Genomic DNA, 17,709 nt, shown 5'->3' with positions numbered 1-17,709 from the left:
GGCTAACCTAAATAAAGTTCAGGAGTAAAAATATGCTTAACAAGTCACAAGCTGCATGGACTCACTGTGTTCAATAATAGTAGTTAACATGATTTTTTAACGACTACCCAATCTGTGTACCCCACACATACAATTATCTGTAAGGTCCCTCAATCAAGTAGTGAATTTCAAGCACAGATTCAACCACAAATACCAGGGAGGTTTTTCAATGCCTTGCAAAGAAGTAATACTGCAAAAAATTTGGCAAAGAACTCAAAGTTTTGTCCTGAATACAAAGCGTTGTGTTTGGGGCAAATCCAATACAACACACCACGAGTACCACACTCCATATTTTCAAGCATAGTGGTGGCTGCATCGTGTTATGGGTATGCATGTCATTGTTAAGGACTGGGGAGTCTTTTCAGGGTAAAAAAGAAATCGGAATGGAGCTAAGCACAGGCAAAATTCTAGAGGAAAACCTGGTTCAGTCTGTTTTCCACCAGACACTGGGAGATTAATTCACCTTCTCAGCAAGACAATAACCTAAATCACAAAGTCAAATCTACACTGGAGTTGCTTCCCAAGATGACGTTGAATGTTCCTGAGTGGCCTAGTTACAGTTTTGACTTAAATCTACTTGAAAATATATGGCAAGACTTGAAAATGGCTTTCTAGCAATGATCAACAACCAACATGACTTTTTTTAAAGAATAATGTGCATATATTGTACAATCCAGGTGTGGAATGACTCACAGCTGTAAGCACTGCCAAAGGTGTTTCTAAAATGTATTGTCTCAGGGGGGTGACAACGTATCTAATCAAGATATAGGTGTTATTTCACCATTAAAAAAAATAAAATAAACGTTAGAATTTTGTGTACAACAAAATGTGGAAAAAGTCAAGGGGTGTGAATACTTTCTGAAGGCGCTGTATGTTGCCCCAAACCACAGATCTAGGAAAACATTTACCCTGAATCCTAAGGGGGATGACAAAAATATCTGATCCTGTATCATCCCAGAGTTATTCATTGCAGTCGTACTGCAAAAGGAATCACTGATATATACAAATCTTGCATCCCAAATAACTATTCATGTGATCAAGATAAGCGATTCTGCGCCTCGCCCTTCAACCTCAAATTGACCCCCTCAAATACGCTTACAGGCATGCCTACGCTGTGAGCACTAGGAGTGGTCAGCGTTAGCGTTGCAGGCCCGAGGACCCCTCTTTCTGTGCAGGCACGGGGACGGGCAGCTGGTGGAAGTGTCGGATGGCCTGGGCTACCTTCTCTGGACAGATGTTGTAGACGGGGTGGCTGGGGGCCTGGAGAGAAGAAAACATACCTTTTTAAAGCCATGCTCTGTAAGATGTGAATTCCATCAAAGAGTGGGCCACCAACTAAAATGTAAACAATGGAGCTTTTTGAATGATAGGGTGCCCAGGGTCATGTATGGGAACAGGGAAACTGTGCACTTCAGGGATACACTGTATGATGTTCATACTCATTTAACAAGAAAGCGTGTCCAAATCAGAAAGGGGAGCATGATCATTTTGATCTGGATTAAACATTCCCGAAAACTCCTAGAGCCTCACCAGTCTGTTCTCCTCCTGGCCGACGATCAGCTCGTGGTGCAGGTCCATGTTGCCAAAGTGCTGCGCTACGGACAGACCACTCAGACAGTAACAGGTGTGGTAGAAGTCTCTGGATCTTGAGGAGGAAAGGAAGAGGAGGAATGTGTGAAAGGAGGTTTTCACAGGTTTGGTTTCTGTAATCAACTGGGCGTTTTAGGAAGGTGTTCACTCAGTATCCATCATTATCTCAAGTCTTTCCATTATTTTGGCAGTACCTGTATGTAGTGTGTGTGTGTGTAGTGTGTGTATGTAGCATGTAAAGAGACCATGTGTGTGTGTGTGTGTATAGTGTGTTTGTGTAGTGTGTGTATGTGCCCTCAGACGAACCATCAAACAGGCAAAGCGTCAAATAAAGGACTAAGATTGAATCACTAGACCGGCTCTGACGCTCGTCAGATGTGGGAGGGCTTGCAAACTATTACGAACTACAAAGGGAAACCCAGCCGTGAGCTGCCCAGTGACGCGAGCCTACCAGACGAGCTAAATGCCTTTTATACTCGCTTCGAGGCAAGCAACACTGAAGCATGCATGAGAGCACCAGCTGTTCCGGACAACTGCGTGATCACGCTTTCTGTAGCCGATGTGAGCAAGACCTTTTAAAACAAGTCAACATTCACAGACGGATTACCAGGGCGTGTACTCAGAGCATGCGCGGACCAACTAGCAAGTGTCTTCACTGACATTTTCAACATCTCCCTGACAGAGTCTGTAATACCTACATGTTTCAAGCAGACCACCATAGTCCCTGTGCCCAAGAACACTAAGGTAACCTGCCTAAATGACTACGGCCCCGTAGCACTCACGTCTGTAGTCATGAAGTGCTTTGAAAGACTGGTCATGGCTCACATCAACACCATCATCCCAGAAACACTAGACCCACTCCAATTCGCGTACCGCCCCAACAGATCCACAGATGACGCAATCTCAATCGCACTCCACACTGCCCTTTCCCACCTGGACAAAAGGAACACCTATGTGAGAATGCTGTTCATTGACTACAGCTCAGCGTTCAAACACCATAGTGCCCACAAAGCTCATCACTAAGCTAAGGACCCTGGGACTAAACACCTCCCTCTGCAACTGGATCCTGGACTTCCTGACGGGGCGCCCCCAGGTGGTGAGGGTAGGTAACAACACATCTGCCACGCTGACCCTCAACACCGGGGGCCCCTTCAGGGGTGCGTGCTCAGTCCCCTCCTGTATTCCCTGTTCACCCACGACTTCGTGGCCAAGCACGACTCCAACACCATCATTCAGTTTGCTGACGACACGACAGTGGCAGGCCTGATCACTGATAACTGTTATTACACATTTTAGTCATTTTAGCAGACGCTCTTATCCAGAGCGACTTACAGTTAGTGAGTTCATAAATGTTTCATACTGGCCCCCCGTGGGAATCGAACCCACAACCCTGGCATTGCAAGCGCCATGCTCTACCAACTGAGCTACACAGGATTATCTATGCATAGTCACTTTACCCCTATCTACATGTATAAATTACCTGGACTAACCTGTACCCCCGCACATTGACTCGGTACCGGTACCCCCTGTAAACAGCCTCGTTATTGTTATGTCATCTTATTGTGTTACTTTTTATTTTATTTTTAACTTTAGTTTATTTAGTAAATCTTTTAACTATTTCTTGAGCCGCATTGTTGGTTAAGGGCTTGTAAGTAAGCATTTCACGGTAAGGTCTACACCTGTTGTGTTCGGCACATGTGACAAATAACATTTGATTTGATGTAGTGTGTGTAGTGTGTAGTATGTAGTGTGTATGTGGTGTGTAGTGTGTGTGTTTGTAGCGTGTAGTGTGTGTATGTAGTGTGTATGTAGTGTGTGTATGTGGTGTGTAGAGTGTGTGTGTGTTTGTAGCGTGTAGTGTGTGTATGTAGTGTGTGTATGTGGTGTGTAGTGTGTGTGTGTGTGTTTGTAGTGTGTGTATGTGGTGTGTGTATGTGGTGTGTAGTGTGTGTGTGTGTGTGTGTTTGTAGTGTGTGTATGTGGTGTGTGTATGTGGTGTGTAGTGTGTGTATGTGTATGTAGTGTGTGTGTGTAGTGTGTGTGTGTGTAGTGTGTGTATGTAGTGTGTAGTGTGTGTGTATGTAGTGTGTGTATGTAGTGTGTGTATGTAGTGTGTAGTGTGTGTGTGTGTGTGTAGTGTGTGTGTGTGTGTGTGTGTAGTGTGTGTGTGTAGTGTGTGTGTAGTGTGTGTGTAGTGTGTGTGTGTGTGTAGTGTGTAGTGTGTGTGTTTGTAGTTTGTAGTGTGTGTATGTGGTGTGTGTATGTGGTGTGTAGTGTGTGTATGTAGTAGGGGTGTAACGATTCGTTTTAACAACGATTCGATTTGTATCACGATTCGTGGTTGTCGATACGATTCAAGGACGATATTGGTTCATTTAGAACGATACGATCCGAAACGATTCAGTGACTTGAAATCGATTCAGTAACCTTTTAGCCAAAAATTCAACCAGTGTGACTGAAATAAATACCTGGTAACCAGTTGCATTTTAATGGCTGGCAATAGTCTTGATATTTTTAACAGTGTTTCATGCCTCCATGCAGACCATCTGGTATTATGAAACTTACCCAGTTCCACAAAGGAGATCCCATTTTCTTCACATAGCTTTATTCAGTGCAGCAGTTTTTTTTGCTCCACCTTTTTGTAAATAAAACTGCAGCAGCTTGACCACAGAGCGATGAAATGTCTCACAGTAAGGAACGTTGCGATCAGCTGATTTCGCGCAATTCTCCAGTGTGTGTGCGGTGCACAGAATGTGCACAAGGGAGTCTCCAACCGCAGCATGTTGCCGGAGTTTTGGCACAACGCCGTTGTAGATACCTACGTTGACAGCAGCCCCGTCTGTGCACACAGCGACCAACTTTGTTGTCCAGTCATCCAAGCCTGTGTCCTGGAAAAGTCTCACAAGTCCGTCTGTTATGGCCTGTGCGGTTCGGTCAGCACCCAATTCAATCAGTCCAATAAAGTCCGAAGTAAACTCTCCGTTGCTGGACACAGACACAATGTAAACTATTTCCTGCTCAGTTTTTGTGATGTCCTCAGATCCATCAAAAAGCAGCCCCCAAAATTCAGCAGACTGCAACTTGGCTCGTAACTCCCCGCTGATGGTGTGAGCGATGCTCTGCATGATCCGTGTGCCCCCTTCACGTGAATTATATGCACCTCCGACATTTACTCCTAGCCGCTTCAGTAAACGAACATCCTCAGAATAGGAAGACATGGGACGTGCGTGTTTAGCTTTATGGAAAGAGAAAAATATTAAACAAGCTTGCCGCTGTTCTTCATTCAGCTTGTCTCGCCATCTGGCAAGTGGGCGACTGGACATTTATTCTCGGCTAGCTTTTAGCAATGGCTTGCGCCACATTCGTGTGCTCCTTGCTCTTTTCATGTTTGTCAAATAAAGGATGGTTGAAATTCTTTGAGCCTTTATAAAATGCACCTGTTTTGTCTGCTAGATGTGGATTTGAGCGGCAAATCTTGCACCACATTTCAGTGCGCTCATCGTTAGCTTCAAGCCACTGCACATCTTGGAGCCACTTTTCCGAAAAAAGTATTTTCTTCGGCTCTGGCTCCAGTTGGCGTTTCTTTGTAGGTGGCGAAACGCCAAAGAAGCTGCTTAATGTCTGTTGCTTTTTGGACATCCCTGACAGTAGTTGACAAGCAACATGTCATGTGTAAGGTTAGATGAGAAGATCGGTCAAGTACGCAAAGCGCGTAGTAACACAAGTGGCATTACGCATTCCTGATTTTTGTCGCGCTTGCGTATCTGCGTACCAGTTATGTGCACCCCTGCATATAAAGTCTGACGTGCTTAAATCCAATGGGTTATTTCCTAGTATCGATACAATCGATTCATTACATTTTAAAACGATGTTAGATCGATATATGTTGTCCAAAAGGCCAACTCGCCGAGCACAGATCGATGTAGTTGGATCATATGAATATAAATCGATACATCGATGTAGTAGATGGATCGTTACACCCCTAGTATGTAGTGTGTATGTAGTGTGTGTATGTGGTGTGTATAGTGTGTGTGTGTAGTGTGTGTATTTAGTGTGTGTGTAGTGTGTGTATAGTGTGTGTGTGTGTGTGTGTAGTGTGTGTATAGTGTGTGTGTGTGTGTGTGTAGTGTGTGTATGTAGTGTGTGTATAGTGTGTGTGTGTGTGTGTGTGTAGTGTGTGTGTGTAGTGTGTGTGTGTAGTGTGTGTGTGTGTGTGTGTGTGTAGTGTGTGTATGTAGTGTGTGTGGAACATACTTGCCAGGCTTGTCCAGCAGTCCACCAGCAGGGTTCTGGCAGCAGAGGAGGATGTACTCCTGCAACGCCTGCTGCTCAAACATCCACTTCTGCAGGCTCAATGTCGTCTCTCCTGTTTGGCAACAAAAAATGATGACAACCAATTAGATTCAATAGATGATATAAAGGTGGGGATGGAAATTAAGTCAGAGGCTAGTCCTTTTTAGACTGGGCTAAATTATGCACAGATTTTGGACCCAGGCTAGTAAATATTCTGGTCTAGTATCTCAGCTGGCCAGTGCCCCAAATCCTTAAATTCCATCCCTGGATACAGGTCTTAAACGGTCCTGCATTGGAACGCTGACGACGATACATGTGAGATGAAAAAGTGTGGGATTCTTTTTTTAATATATTATTTTCTACAATTGGATACACCAAGACCCCGCCCGCCTGCCCGCCTGCCTGCCTGCCTGCCCGGCTCTCTGCCTGCCTGCCTGCGTCCGGCTCTCTGCCTGCCTGCCTGCCTGCCTGCCTGCGTCCGGCTCTCTGCCTGCCTGCCTGCCTGCCTGCCTGCGTCCGGCTCTCTGCCTGCCTGCCGGCATCCGGCTCTCTGCCTGCCTGCCTGCCTGCCTGCCTGCGTCCGGCTCTCTGCCTGCCTGCCTGCCTGCCTGCCTGCGTCCGGCTCTCTGCCTGCCTGCCTGCCTGCCTGCCTGCGTCCGGCTCTCTGCCTGCCTGCCTGCCTGCCTGCGTCCGGCTCTCTGCCTGCCTGCCTGCCTGCCTGCCTGCGTCCGGCTCTCTGCCTGCCTGCCTGCCTGCCTGCGTCCGGCTCTCTGCCTGCCTGCCTGCCTGCCTGCGTCCGGCTCTCTGCCTGCCTGCCTGCCTGCCTGCGTCCGGCTCTCTGCCTGCCTGCCTGCCTGCGTCCGGCTCTCTGCCTGCCCTGCCTGCCTGCGTCCGGCTCTCCTGCTGCCGGCGTCCGGCTCTCTGCCTGCCTGCCTGCGTCCGGCTCTCTGCCTGCCTGCCTGCGTCCGGCTCTCTGCCTGCCTGCCTGCCTGCCTGCGTCCGGCTCCCTGCCTGCCTGCCTGCCTGCCTGCCTGCCTGCCTGCCTGCGTCCGGCTCTCTGCCTGCCTGCCTGCCTGCCTGCCTGCGTCCGGCTCTCTGCCTGCCTGCCTGCCTGCCTGCCTGCCTGCCTGCGTCCGGCTCTCTGCCTGCCTGCCTGACTGCCTGCGTCCGGCTCTCTGCCTGCCTGCCTGCGTCCGGCTCTCTGCCTGCCTGCCTGCCTGCCTGCGTCCGGCTCTCTGCCTGCCTGCCTGCCTGCCTGCCTGCGTCCGGCTCTCTGCCTGCCTGCCTGCCTGCGTCCGGCTCTCTGCCTGCCTGCCTGCCTGCTTGCGTCCGGCTCTCTGCCTGCCTGCCTGCCTGCCTCGTCCGCCTCTGCCTCTCTGCCTGCCTGCCTGCCTGCCTGCGTCCGGCTCTCTGCCTGCCTGCCTGCCTGGCTGCCTGCGTCCGGCTCTCTGCCTGCCTGCCTGCCTGCGTCCGGCTCTCTGCCTGCCTGCCTGCCTGCGTCCGGCTCTCTGCCTGCCTGCCTGCGTCCGGCTCTCTGCCTGCCTGCCTGCCTCGTCCGGCTCTCTGCCTGCCTGCCTGCGCGTCCGGCTCTCTGCCTGCCTGCCTGCCTGCCTGCCTGCGTCCGGCTCTCTGCCTGCCTGCCTGCCTGCCTGCCTGCGTCCGGCTCTCTGCCTGCCTGCCTGCCTGCCTGCTGTCCGGCTCTCTGCCTGCCTGCCTGCCTGCCTGCCGCGTCCGGCTCTCTGCCTGCCTGCCTGCCTGCCTGCGTCCGGCTCTCTGCCTGCCTGCCTGCCTGCGTCCGGCTCTCTGCCTGCCTGCCTGCCTGCCTGCGTCCGGCTCTCTGCCTGCCTGCCTGCCTGCGTCCGGCTCTCTGCCTGCCTGCCTGCCTGCGTCCGGCTCTCTGCCTGCCTGCCTGCCTGCGTCCGGCTCTCTGCCTGCCTGCCGCTCGTCCGGCTCTCTGCCTGCCTGCCTGCCTGCGTCCGGCTCTCTGCCTGCCTGCCTGCCTGCGTCCGGCTCTCTGCCTGCCTGCCTGCCTGCGTCCGGCTCTCTGCCTGCCTGCCTGCCTGCGTCCGGCTCTCTGCCTGCCTGACTTTCAACTCCCTCCAAAGATTTTCTATGGGGTTGAGATCTGGAGACTGGCTAGGCCACTCCAGGACCTTGAAATGCTTCTTACGAAGCCACTCTTTCGTTGCCCGGGCGGTGTGTTTGGGATCATTGTCATGCTAAAAGTCCCAGCCACTTCAATGCCCTTGCTGATGGAAGGAGGTTTTCACTCAAAATCTCACGATACATGGCCCCATTCATTCTTTCCTTTACACGGATTAGTCGTCGTGGTCCCTTTGCAGAAAAACAGCCCCAAAGCATGATATGATGTTTCCACCCCCATGCTTCACAGTAGGTATGGTGTTCTTTGGATGCAACTCAGCATTCTTTGTCCTCCAAACACAACGAGTTGAGTTTTTACCAAAAAGTTCTATTTTGGTTTCATCTGACCATATGACATTCTCCCAATCCTCTTCTGGATCATCCAAATGCACTCTAGCAAACTTCAGACGGGCCTGGACATGTACTGTCTTAAGCAGGGGGACACGTCTGGCACTGCAGGATTTGAGTCCCTGGCGGCGTAGTGTGTTACTGATGGTAGGCTTTGTTACTTTGGTCCCAGCTCTCTGCAGGTTATTCACTAGGTCCCCCCGTGTGGTTCTGGGATTTTTGCTCACCGTTCTTGTGATCATTTTGACCCCACGGGGTGAGATCTTGCATGGAGCCCCAGATCGAGGGAGATTATCAGTGGTCTTGTATGTCTTCCATTTCCTAATAATTGCTCCCACAGTTGATTTCTTCAAACCAAGCTGCTTACCTATTGCAGATTCAATCTTCCCAGCCTGGTGCAGGTCTACAATTTTGTTTCTGGTGTCCTTTGACAGCTCTTTGGTCTTGGCCATAGTGTAGTTTGGAATGTGACTGTTTGAGGTTGTGGACAGGTGTCTTTTATACTGATAACAAGTTCAAACAGGTGCCATTAATACAGGTAACGAGTGGAGGACAGAGGAGCCTCTTAAAGAAGAAGTTACAGGTCTGTGAGAGCCAGAAATCTTGCTTGTTTGTAAGTGACCAAATACTTATTTTCCACCATAATTTGCACATAAATTCATTAAAAATCCTACAATGTGATTTTCTGGATTTTTTTTCCTCAATTTGTCTGTCATAGTTGACGTGTACCTATGATGAAAATTACAGGCCTCATCTTTTTAAGTGGGAGAACTGGCACAATTGGTGGCTGACTAAATACTTTTTCCCCCACTGTATAGTAACCCTACGTGTAAAATAGTAAATAATGGCTATATCTCAGTAAGTTTTAAACTGTCAAGAGGAGTAAAACAAGGTTGTCCACTATCGGCATATCTATTTATTATGGCCATCGAAATGTTAGCTATTAAAATCAGATCCAACAATAATATTAAGGGATTATAAATTCAGAGCTTAAAAACAAAGGTGTCATTGTACGCTGATGGTATTGGAGTGGCCATCACAAAGCCCTGACCTCAAACCTACAGAAAATGTGTGGGCAGAACTGAAAAAGCGTGTGCGAGCAAAGAGGCCTACAAACCTGACTCAGTTACACCAGCTCTGTCAGGAGGAATGGGCCAAAATTCACCCAATTTATTGTGGGAAGCTTGTGGAAGGCTACCCGAAACGTTTGACCCAAGTTAAACAATTTAAAGGCAATGCTACCAAATACTATTGAGTGTATGTAAACTTCTGACCCACTGGGAATGTGATGAAATAAATCATTCTCTACTATTATTCTGATATTTCACATTCTTAAAATAAAGTGGTGATCCTAACTGACCAAAAACAGGGAATATTTACTAGGATTAAATGTCAGGAATTGTTAAAAACTGAGTTTAAATGTATTTGGCTAAGGTGTATGTAAATGTCCTATTTCAACTGTATGTATGTATGTATATATTGTATGTATGTATGTATATATATGTATATATATATATATATATATATATATATATATATATATATATATATATATATATATATATATTTATATATATTTGCGAGAAAAAAAATAATATATATAAACAAATAAAAACACTTTCTGGACACCTGTAGGCAGGTATAGATGGCTGAGAATGCCATTTGGAATAAAGCCAGCAGCTGAAGAATACCAGCTCAGGCAGTGTGAAGCACTACAGGGACTAAAAGGAGTGAGTGTGATTGCAGATGACATTCTACTCTATGGATGTGGTGACACACCCGAAGAGGCGATGGCAGATCATGACAGAAACCTCACAGCTCTCCTGCAGAGAGCAAGAGATGTCAACCTGAACAAAAAATAAACTCAGGTTAAAGCTACCTAGCGTGACATACATGGTTCATCTTCTCACCACAGAGGGCCTTCGCCCTGACCCAGAAAAGATAACAGCCGTTCAGAACATGGGTACACACGACCAATGTCAAGTCACTACAGCGGCTGTTGGGGTTTGTGAAATATCTTTCAAAATTCATGCCCCGCCTATCTGATGTGTGCGAGCCGCTCAGAAGACTGACTGACAAAGACATTGAATGGGCATGGCTCCCACAGCATAACACAGCAGTTGAGACTATCAGTCAGTCACAACACCGAGTGCTCAAATACTACGACCTGAATGATGAAGTCACACTGCAGTGTGATGCTAGGAGGACAGGTTTGGGCGCAGCCCTTCTACAGAAAGGACAACCTGTTGCATTTGACTCCAGAACATTGACTCAGACAGAACAAAGATATGCACAGATTAAGAAAGATTGTCTCTCCATTATTTTTGCATGTGACAAGTTAAACAACAATCTGAATGGCAGAGAGTTCATGACAATACACAGCGACCACAAACCGCTCGAGACGATCTCCAAGAAATCCCTACTCACAGCACCCAAGCGACCGCAGAGAATGTTGCTAAGGCTACAAAGATACCAACTCCACGTACAAACAAGGCAAAGAACTACATGTAGCTTACTTCCTGTCCAGAACAGCTGACTTCCTGTCCAGAACAACTCAATCAACCACAGAGCACAGACAAATGCTAACACAAGCCACGGTCTTCGCTATGGGACTGGCCACAACTGACCTGGAACTGGTGTATCTCACCAGTGATGTCAACATCTCAACTAAAACAATGGAGTCAATCAAAGCACACTGTTCCCAGGACCCACTGTTTCAGGCTCTGCACGCAAATCAACAACGGCTGGGCATGGAACCAAACAGGTTGTGAGTAACACTGAAACATCTCTGGACGTACAAAGAGGATCTCACCACTAAAATGGACTGACTTCATCCCTGACGTGTTAAAGCACGGACTTTCTACCCATAATCCACTCTGGTCACTCAGGCAGAGAGGCCCGCCTCACAAAGGCACATGATGCTGTCTTCTGGCCAAGGATTATGGAGGACGTAAATATATTTTATCAGCGATTGTGCCACCTGCAACACCATCCAGTAGAGACACTCATCTAGTACTAGTGAATGGTAAGAAATACTGCAGAAACAGAAGAGACAAGTAACTGAACAACTCCGGATCCCTCCGATCGACCACCAAACAGAGGATGACTGGGGACCATTGGATCGAACCCGCCACCCCAGCGGGTGGTGAACAACAGGCTGCTGCTATGGAAGCAGCCCCACTGCCTAAAACATCTAGCTCTGAGACAAACCAGAACCAGAGCAAATATCAGGCTGCCTGTGAGATACTCCAGAGACTGTTGTTTCATCTTAAAAAGGTCATATATTTTTATTAAAAACAAAATGAAGAAGAGGGAAGCAGATTAGAGTAGTTATGAAGGCGCTTGCATAAGAACACAGTTATGTTTTTATTACCATTGTAATGTTTTTACTGGTTTAATCCCAGTTCTCCTGTTTATAAGTCGAGGAGTTCTCTTAATTTTTTTGTCTAAAGGAAGATGTTACGAGATGTCTCCAAGCCAATAGATGGCGCTGCTGTTATGTGTATCTGAGTGTGATCCTCTATAGGAGGAGTGAGCCACGTTAGCCATTACTTACTATGCACTGAATGGAGCTGTATGCAAAATCTAATCACATTTTATTTGTCACATTCGCCGAATACAACAGGTGTAGACCTTACCGTGAAATGCTTACTTACCAGCCCTTAACCAACAGTGCAGTTAAGAAAAATAAGACTTAAGAAAAACATTTACTAAATAAACTAACGTTAAAAAGAAAAGAGTAACAATAAAATAACAATAACGAGGCTATATACCCGCTATATACCCGGGTAACCGGTACAGAGTCAGTGTGCAGGGTACATGCTAACCAATTCTTATCAACATGACCTTGCTCTGGTATTGAGTAATCGGCATACAAAACAGACATTATGGGGTATTGTGTGTAGGCCAGTGACAAAAAATATCAATTTAATCAATTTTAAATTAAGGGTGTAACAAAACTTGGGGGAAAAATCAAGGGGTTTGAATACTTTCTGAAGGCATTGTATCACTACATTTAGGGCTGGGCGATGCATCTAATTAATTCGATTAATTCAAATGCATGTTTTTGCACAATATTCCAAAATGCCTGTATCGCAAGAATCGAGGTTTTGTTATTTTTCTTCTTTTTTTTTATGAGCGTTTATACGTCCGCTTGTTCTCCGGTCTGGTCTCCTTCGCTCCTCTGTGTACCTTCCCATTCACATAATGAGGAGATGCACATAGGCCAACATCTATACAAAAGAGCACAGGCTAACATGCTTTTCAAAACAGTTGGGAGACAGACAGAAGGGTGTGTTCATAACAATTCAACTGGTCTTCCTTGTTAGCTAGCAAATAGATCAAAGTTGGCTAAACTTGAAATATAAAGATTAGCTGGCTAATCATTAGCACGTGGGCTCGAGAGATTGTTGATGAGACCTGTGTTAATGTTCTATAGCCTAACGCCTGCTACAAGAAGTTAGTCATTATTAGTGAATGTGTTTATGGATGGTTCAAGTTACATTTGTAACAAAAAAGGGCATTTTCATAGCCAGATCAGTGAAAAGCCAGATCAGTGATTATTGCAAAGAAAAAGCCGGTTAAACTATTTTGATATAATAATTAAATTATGATTGGGTCTTATGGCTGTGGAAGGCTTTTATTTAGCCTAGGTATAACCTCACAAGCCCCGAGTTCATTAGATTATTGCTTACTGTTTGAAATGCAGTGTATTTTACCTTTAATTGTACAACAAAGCTTATTTAGATTTAAATCTAGATATCGCCCATAAGTTTGAAAAAAAAAATTGAGATGATTTTTTAGGCCATATCGCCCAGCCTTAACTATATTTATGTTTTCTTAATTTAGCAGACACTCTTATCCAGAGCGACTTACAGTGGTGAGTGTATAGTGTAGCTAGCTAAACTTTAACTGTAGTTACGATACCTCCTTTGAAGAAGGCTCTGTGTAGCAGAGGAAGCAGCCCAGCCTGCCAGAAGGAGTAGCAGCCGTCCACCAGTTTGTTACAGCGACCCTGGAATCCTCCCTCGAACCTCATCTGTCTGCTGGCCACCCACCGCTAAGGGGGGGGGGGAGAGAGAGAGCGAGACAGAGACAGAGAGAGAGAGAGAGAGAGAGAGAGAGCGAGAGATATAGAAAGAAAGAAAGAAAGAAAGAAAGAGAGAGAGAGAGGAGACAGAGACAGATTGAGAGAGAGAGAGAGAGAGAGAGAGAGAGAGAGAGAGAGAGAGAGAGAGAGAGAGAGAGAGAGAGACAGAGACAGATTGAGAGAGAGAGAAAAGAGAGACAGCGAAAGAAAAGATAGAGTAAGGGGGTTGTTATTATCACTAAAGAGCCTTATCACAATGAGAGAAACTGCTGCCATTTTACCTACAGTCCCAGCAAGGCAGCCATTTTCTATCCAGCCAGATGATGAAATCCCATGAGGTCCCTATCAGAGAGGGTCTAATACGAATTGATATTTGCAAACTGAGAAAAGTGGACACGGTTGCTATAGCAATGGAACCTTTCCAAAGCACGAGGACTGGACTGAATCATTATCAAATTGGTTTAAGTACCAGCTGGAGTCCTCAGTCTTGTCTCTGAAGCTGGGCTGGGGAAGATAGACTGAAACTTACTCCACCTTTGTTTTTCGGGCCCACCCGTCAAGCTCCATCCCCTCATGCCGAAATTCAATTGAACTTCAATTGAATTTTTTGTAAAAAAAATATGAAAACAAAAACTTTGTTCTTATAGAACAAGTTCCCTACCTGTTTCAATCAGTTTTCTTCTGTTTAGTGTCTAGTGAATAGGACCTGTTCTGAGAGCTGTGCTTAGAGGTGTGGACTGATGCCGAGTGGTGTGGAGAGGCGTGGACTGATGCTGAGTGGTGTGGAGAGGTGTGGTATGGAGAGGCGTGGACTGATGCTGAGTGGTGTGGAGAGGTGTGGTATGGAGAGGCGTGGACTGATGCTGAGTGGTGTGGAGAGGCGTGGACTGATGCTGAGTGGTGTGGGGAGGTGTGGTATGGAGAGGCGTGGACTGATGCTGAGTGGTGTGGAGAGGTGTGGTATGGAGAGGTGTGGACTGATGCTGAGTGGTGTGGAGAGGTGTGGACTGATGCTGAGTGGTGTGGAGAGGTGTGGACTGATGCTGAGTGGTGTGGACTGATGCTGAGTGGTGTGGAGAGGTGTGGTATGGAGAGGCGTGGACTGATGCTGAGTGGTTTGGAGAGGTGTGGTATGGAGAGGTGTGGACTGATGCTGAGTGGTGTGGACTGATGCTGAGTGGTGTGGAGAGGTGTGGACTGATGCGGAGTGGTGTGGACTGATGCTGAGTGGTGTGGAGAGGTGTGGTATGGAGAGGCGTGGACTGATGCTGAGTGGTGTGGACTGATGCTGAGTGGTTTGGAGAGGTGTGGTGTGGAGAGGCGTGGACTGATGCTGAGTGGTGTGGGGAGGTGTGGTATGGAGAGGCGTGGACTGATGCTGAGTGGTGTGGAGAGGTGTGGTATGGAGAGGCGTGGACTGATGCTGAGTGGTATGGAGAGGTGTGGACTGATGCTGAGTGGTGTGGACTGATGCTGAGTGGTGTGGAGAGGTGTGGACTGATGCTGAGTGGTGTGGAGAGGTGTGGACTGATGCTGAGTGGTGTGGAGAGGTGTGGACTGATGCTGAGTGGTGTGGAGAGGTGTGGACTGATGCTGAGGGGTGTGGAGAGGTGTGGACTGATGCTGAGGGGTGTGTGGAGAGGTGTGGTATGGAGAGGCGTGGACTGATGCTGAGTGGTGTGGAGAGGTGTGGACTGATGCTGAGTGGTGTGGAGAGGTGTGGACTGATGCTGAGTGATGTGGAGAGGTGTGGACTGATGCTGAGTGGTGTGGAGAGGTGTGGTATGGAGAGGCGTGGACTGATGCTGAGTGGTGTGGAGAGGTGTGGACTGATGCTGAGTGGTGTGGACTGATGCTGAGTGGTGTGGAGAGGTGTGGTATGGAGAGGCGTGGACTGATGCTGAGTGGTGTGGACTGATGCTGAGTGGTTTGGAGAGGTGTGGTGTGGAGAGGCGTGGACTGATGCTGAGTGGTGTGGGGAGGTGTGGTATGGAGAGGCGTGGACTGATGCTGAGTGGTGTGGAGAGGTGTGGTATGGAGAGGCGTGGACTGATGCTGAGTGGTATGGAGAGGTGTGGACTGATGCTGAGTGGTGTGGACTGATGCTGAGTGGTGTGGAGAGGTGTGGACTGATGCTGAGTGGTGTGGAGAGGTGTGGACTGATGCTGAGTGGTGTGGAGAGGTGTGGACTGATGCTGAGTGGTGTGGAGAGGTGTGGACTGATGCTGAGGGGTGTGGAGAGGTGTGGACTGATGCTGAGGGGTGTGTGGAGAGGTGTGGTATGGAGAGGCGTGGACTGATGCTGAGTGGTGTGGAGAGGTGTGGACTGATGCTGAGTGGTGTGGAGAGGTGTGGACTGATGCTGAGTGATGTGGAGAGGTGTGGACTGATGCTGAGTGGTGTGGAGAGGTGTGGTATGGAGAGGCGTGGACTGATGCTGAGTGGTGTGGAGAGGTGTGGTATGGAGAGGTGTGGACTGATGCTGAGTGGTATGGAGAGGTGTGGACTGATGCTGAGTGGTGTGGAGAGGTGTGGACTGATGCTGAGTGGTGTGGACTGATGCTGAGTGGTGTGGAGAGGCGTGGACTGATGCTGAGTGGTGTGGACTGATGCTGAGTGGTGTGGGGATGTTCCTACTGTTCTGGTGGTTTTGGGGGATTGATCTACTATTTCAGTCCTCTCTACACATCAGCCCATGGCGTCTCCTTACAGACCTGGAGGAGTCCAAAATGACCTATATAGTGTTTTCCTTCTGACCGACAGGCCTCTGTGCATCCCGGCTTTACACCATCGCTTCAGACAAATGCTGATCAAGGGGAAGTAGTGACATGGGATACCTCTGCAGAGAGGACACGGTGACATTGGATGTGTGAGTGGAGTACTGGATGGAACGGATAGCAACGCTTGGCTCACAGCATCCCTGTTCAAAATGAAGTACAACTATCTCTATAAAAGCATTACAGTCCATAACACAATTGGAACCAAAGGAAACAAGACGTGTAACGTGACGACGGCACCTCACCAGCAGAGACTTGAGATCCAGCATGTGGTCCTTCCCCAGGATGACCATGGCAGCCGTCCCACAGAAGGTGTACCCTCCATGGGCCTCCAGCCCCGGGACCCCCCCTAGTCCCCCCTCCCAGTTCTGACAGCTGGAGGGAGACAGGAAGGAGACAACATGGCAGCCGACAGTCAGTGGGCATTTACTGTCTTTCTATAGAACTGTGTAAACACATGCTCACTACAAAGTTATTTTTCTAAAATATAGGGGGCCAAACCCTTGTAATTAATATAGTCCATGAAGAATCTATTTAACTCACAGTACGACTGTACTATTCTTATGATAGGACTCACATGTTTCTAATAAAAGGAACAGCAGCCAGTTAGAGAGACACATATTAACTAAGTGGTGGAGCTGAGTGGTCTGTCTGAGCTCTATACTGCAGTACCTGACGATCCATGTGGGAGTGTCCTGGAACAGTGTGGGTGTCATGATGTTGGTGAGAGACGCCACTGATGCAGCACAGTACGCACTCCTACAACACAGAGAGAGAGGTAGGGATTAATACACTCCTACAACAGACAGACAGACAGAGACAGACAAGACAGACAGAGACAGAGACAGAGACAGAGACAGACAGACACCAAGAGAACGAGAAACCGAGAGAGCGACAGAGAGGGAGAGAGAGAGACTGAGGGAGAGAGACCGAGAGAGAGAGACCGGGTGAGACAGAGACACAGAGACCGAGAGAGAGACAGCGAGACAGAGACCCCGAGAGAGAGACACAGAGACCCAGAGAGAGAGACAGAGACCCCAAGAGAGAGACACAGAGACCAAGAGAGAGAGACAGAGACACAGAGACCCCAAGAGAGAGACAGAGCGAGACACAGAGACCCCAAGAGAGAGACAGAGACCCATAGAGAGAGACACAGAGACCCCGAGAGAGAGACAGAGAGAGACACAGAGACCCCAAGAGAGAGAGACATACAGAGACCCCAAGAGACAGACAGAGAGACCCCAAGAGAGAGACACAGAGACCCCGAGAGAGAGACACAGAGACCCCAAGAGAGAGACAGAGACACAGAGACCCCGAAAGAGAGACAGAGACCCCGAGAGAGAGACACAGAGACCACAAGGGAGAGACAGAGACCCCAAGAGAGAGACACAGAGACCCCGAGAGAGAGACAGAGACCCCGAGAGAGAGACA

At 48.1% G+C, this 17,709-nt stretch overlaps 1 protein-coding gene across 1 annotated transcript in view; it reads right to left on the bottom strand.

The window, feature by feature from the left end:
* Positions 1 to 687: 687 nt before the first annotated feature.
* Positions 688 to 17,709, bottom strand: part of LOC121552504 (protein farnesyltransferase subunit beta) — a 44,212-nt gene continuing 27,190 nt past the window's right edge. The window contains exons 7-12 of the mRNA XM_041865457.2: positions 16,951 to 17,037; positions 16,524 to 16,653; positions 13,339 to 13,471; positions 5,884 to 5,995; positions 1,570 to 1,684; positions 688 to 1,299 (exon numbers count right to left, since the gene is read on the bottom strand). Of these exons, the coding sequence (XP_041721391.2) occupies positions 1,177 to 1,299; positions 1,570 to 1,684; positions 5,884 to 5,995; positions 13,339 to 13,471; positions 16,524 to 16,653; positions 16,951 to 17,037 (700 nt within the window). The 3' untranslated portion in view covers positions 688 to 1,176. The remainder of the gene's footprint in view (positions 1,300 to 1,569; positions 1,685 to 5,883; positions 5,996 to 13,338; positions 13,472 to 16,523; positions 16,654 to 16,950; positions 17,038 to 17,709) is intronic.

Source organism: Coregonus clupeaformis, chromosome 36 (genome assembly GCF_020615455.1).
Source record: "Coregonus clupeaformis isolate EN_2021a chromosome 36, ASM2061545v1, whole genome shotgun sequence".
NCBI lineage: Eukaryota > Metazoa > Chordata > Actinopteri > Salmoniformes > Salmonidae > Coregonus > Coregonus clupeaformis.
The sequence above is the reverse complement of the archived record's forward strand: the minus strand, read 5'-3'. Positions and strand labels throughout refer to the sequence as shown.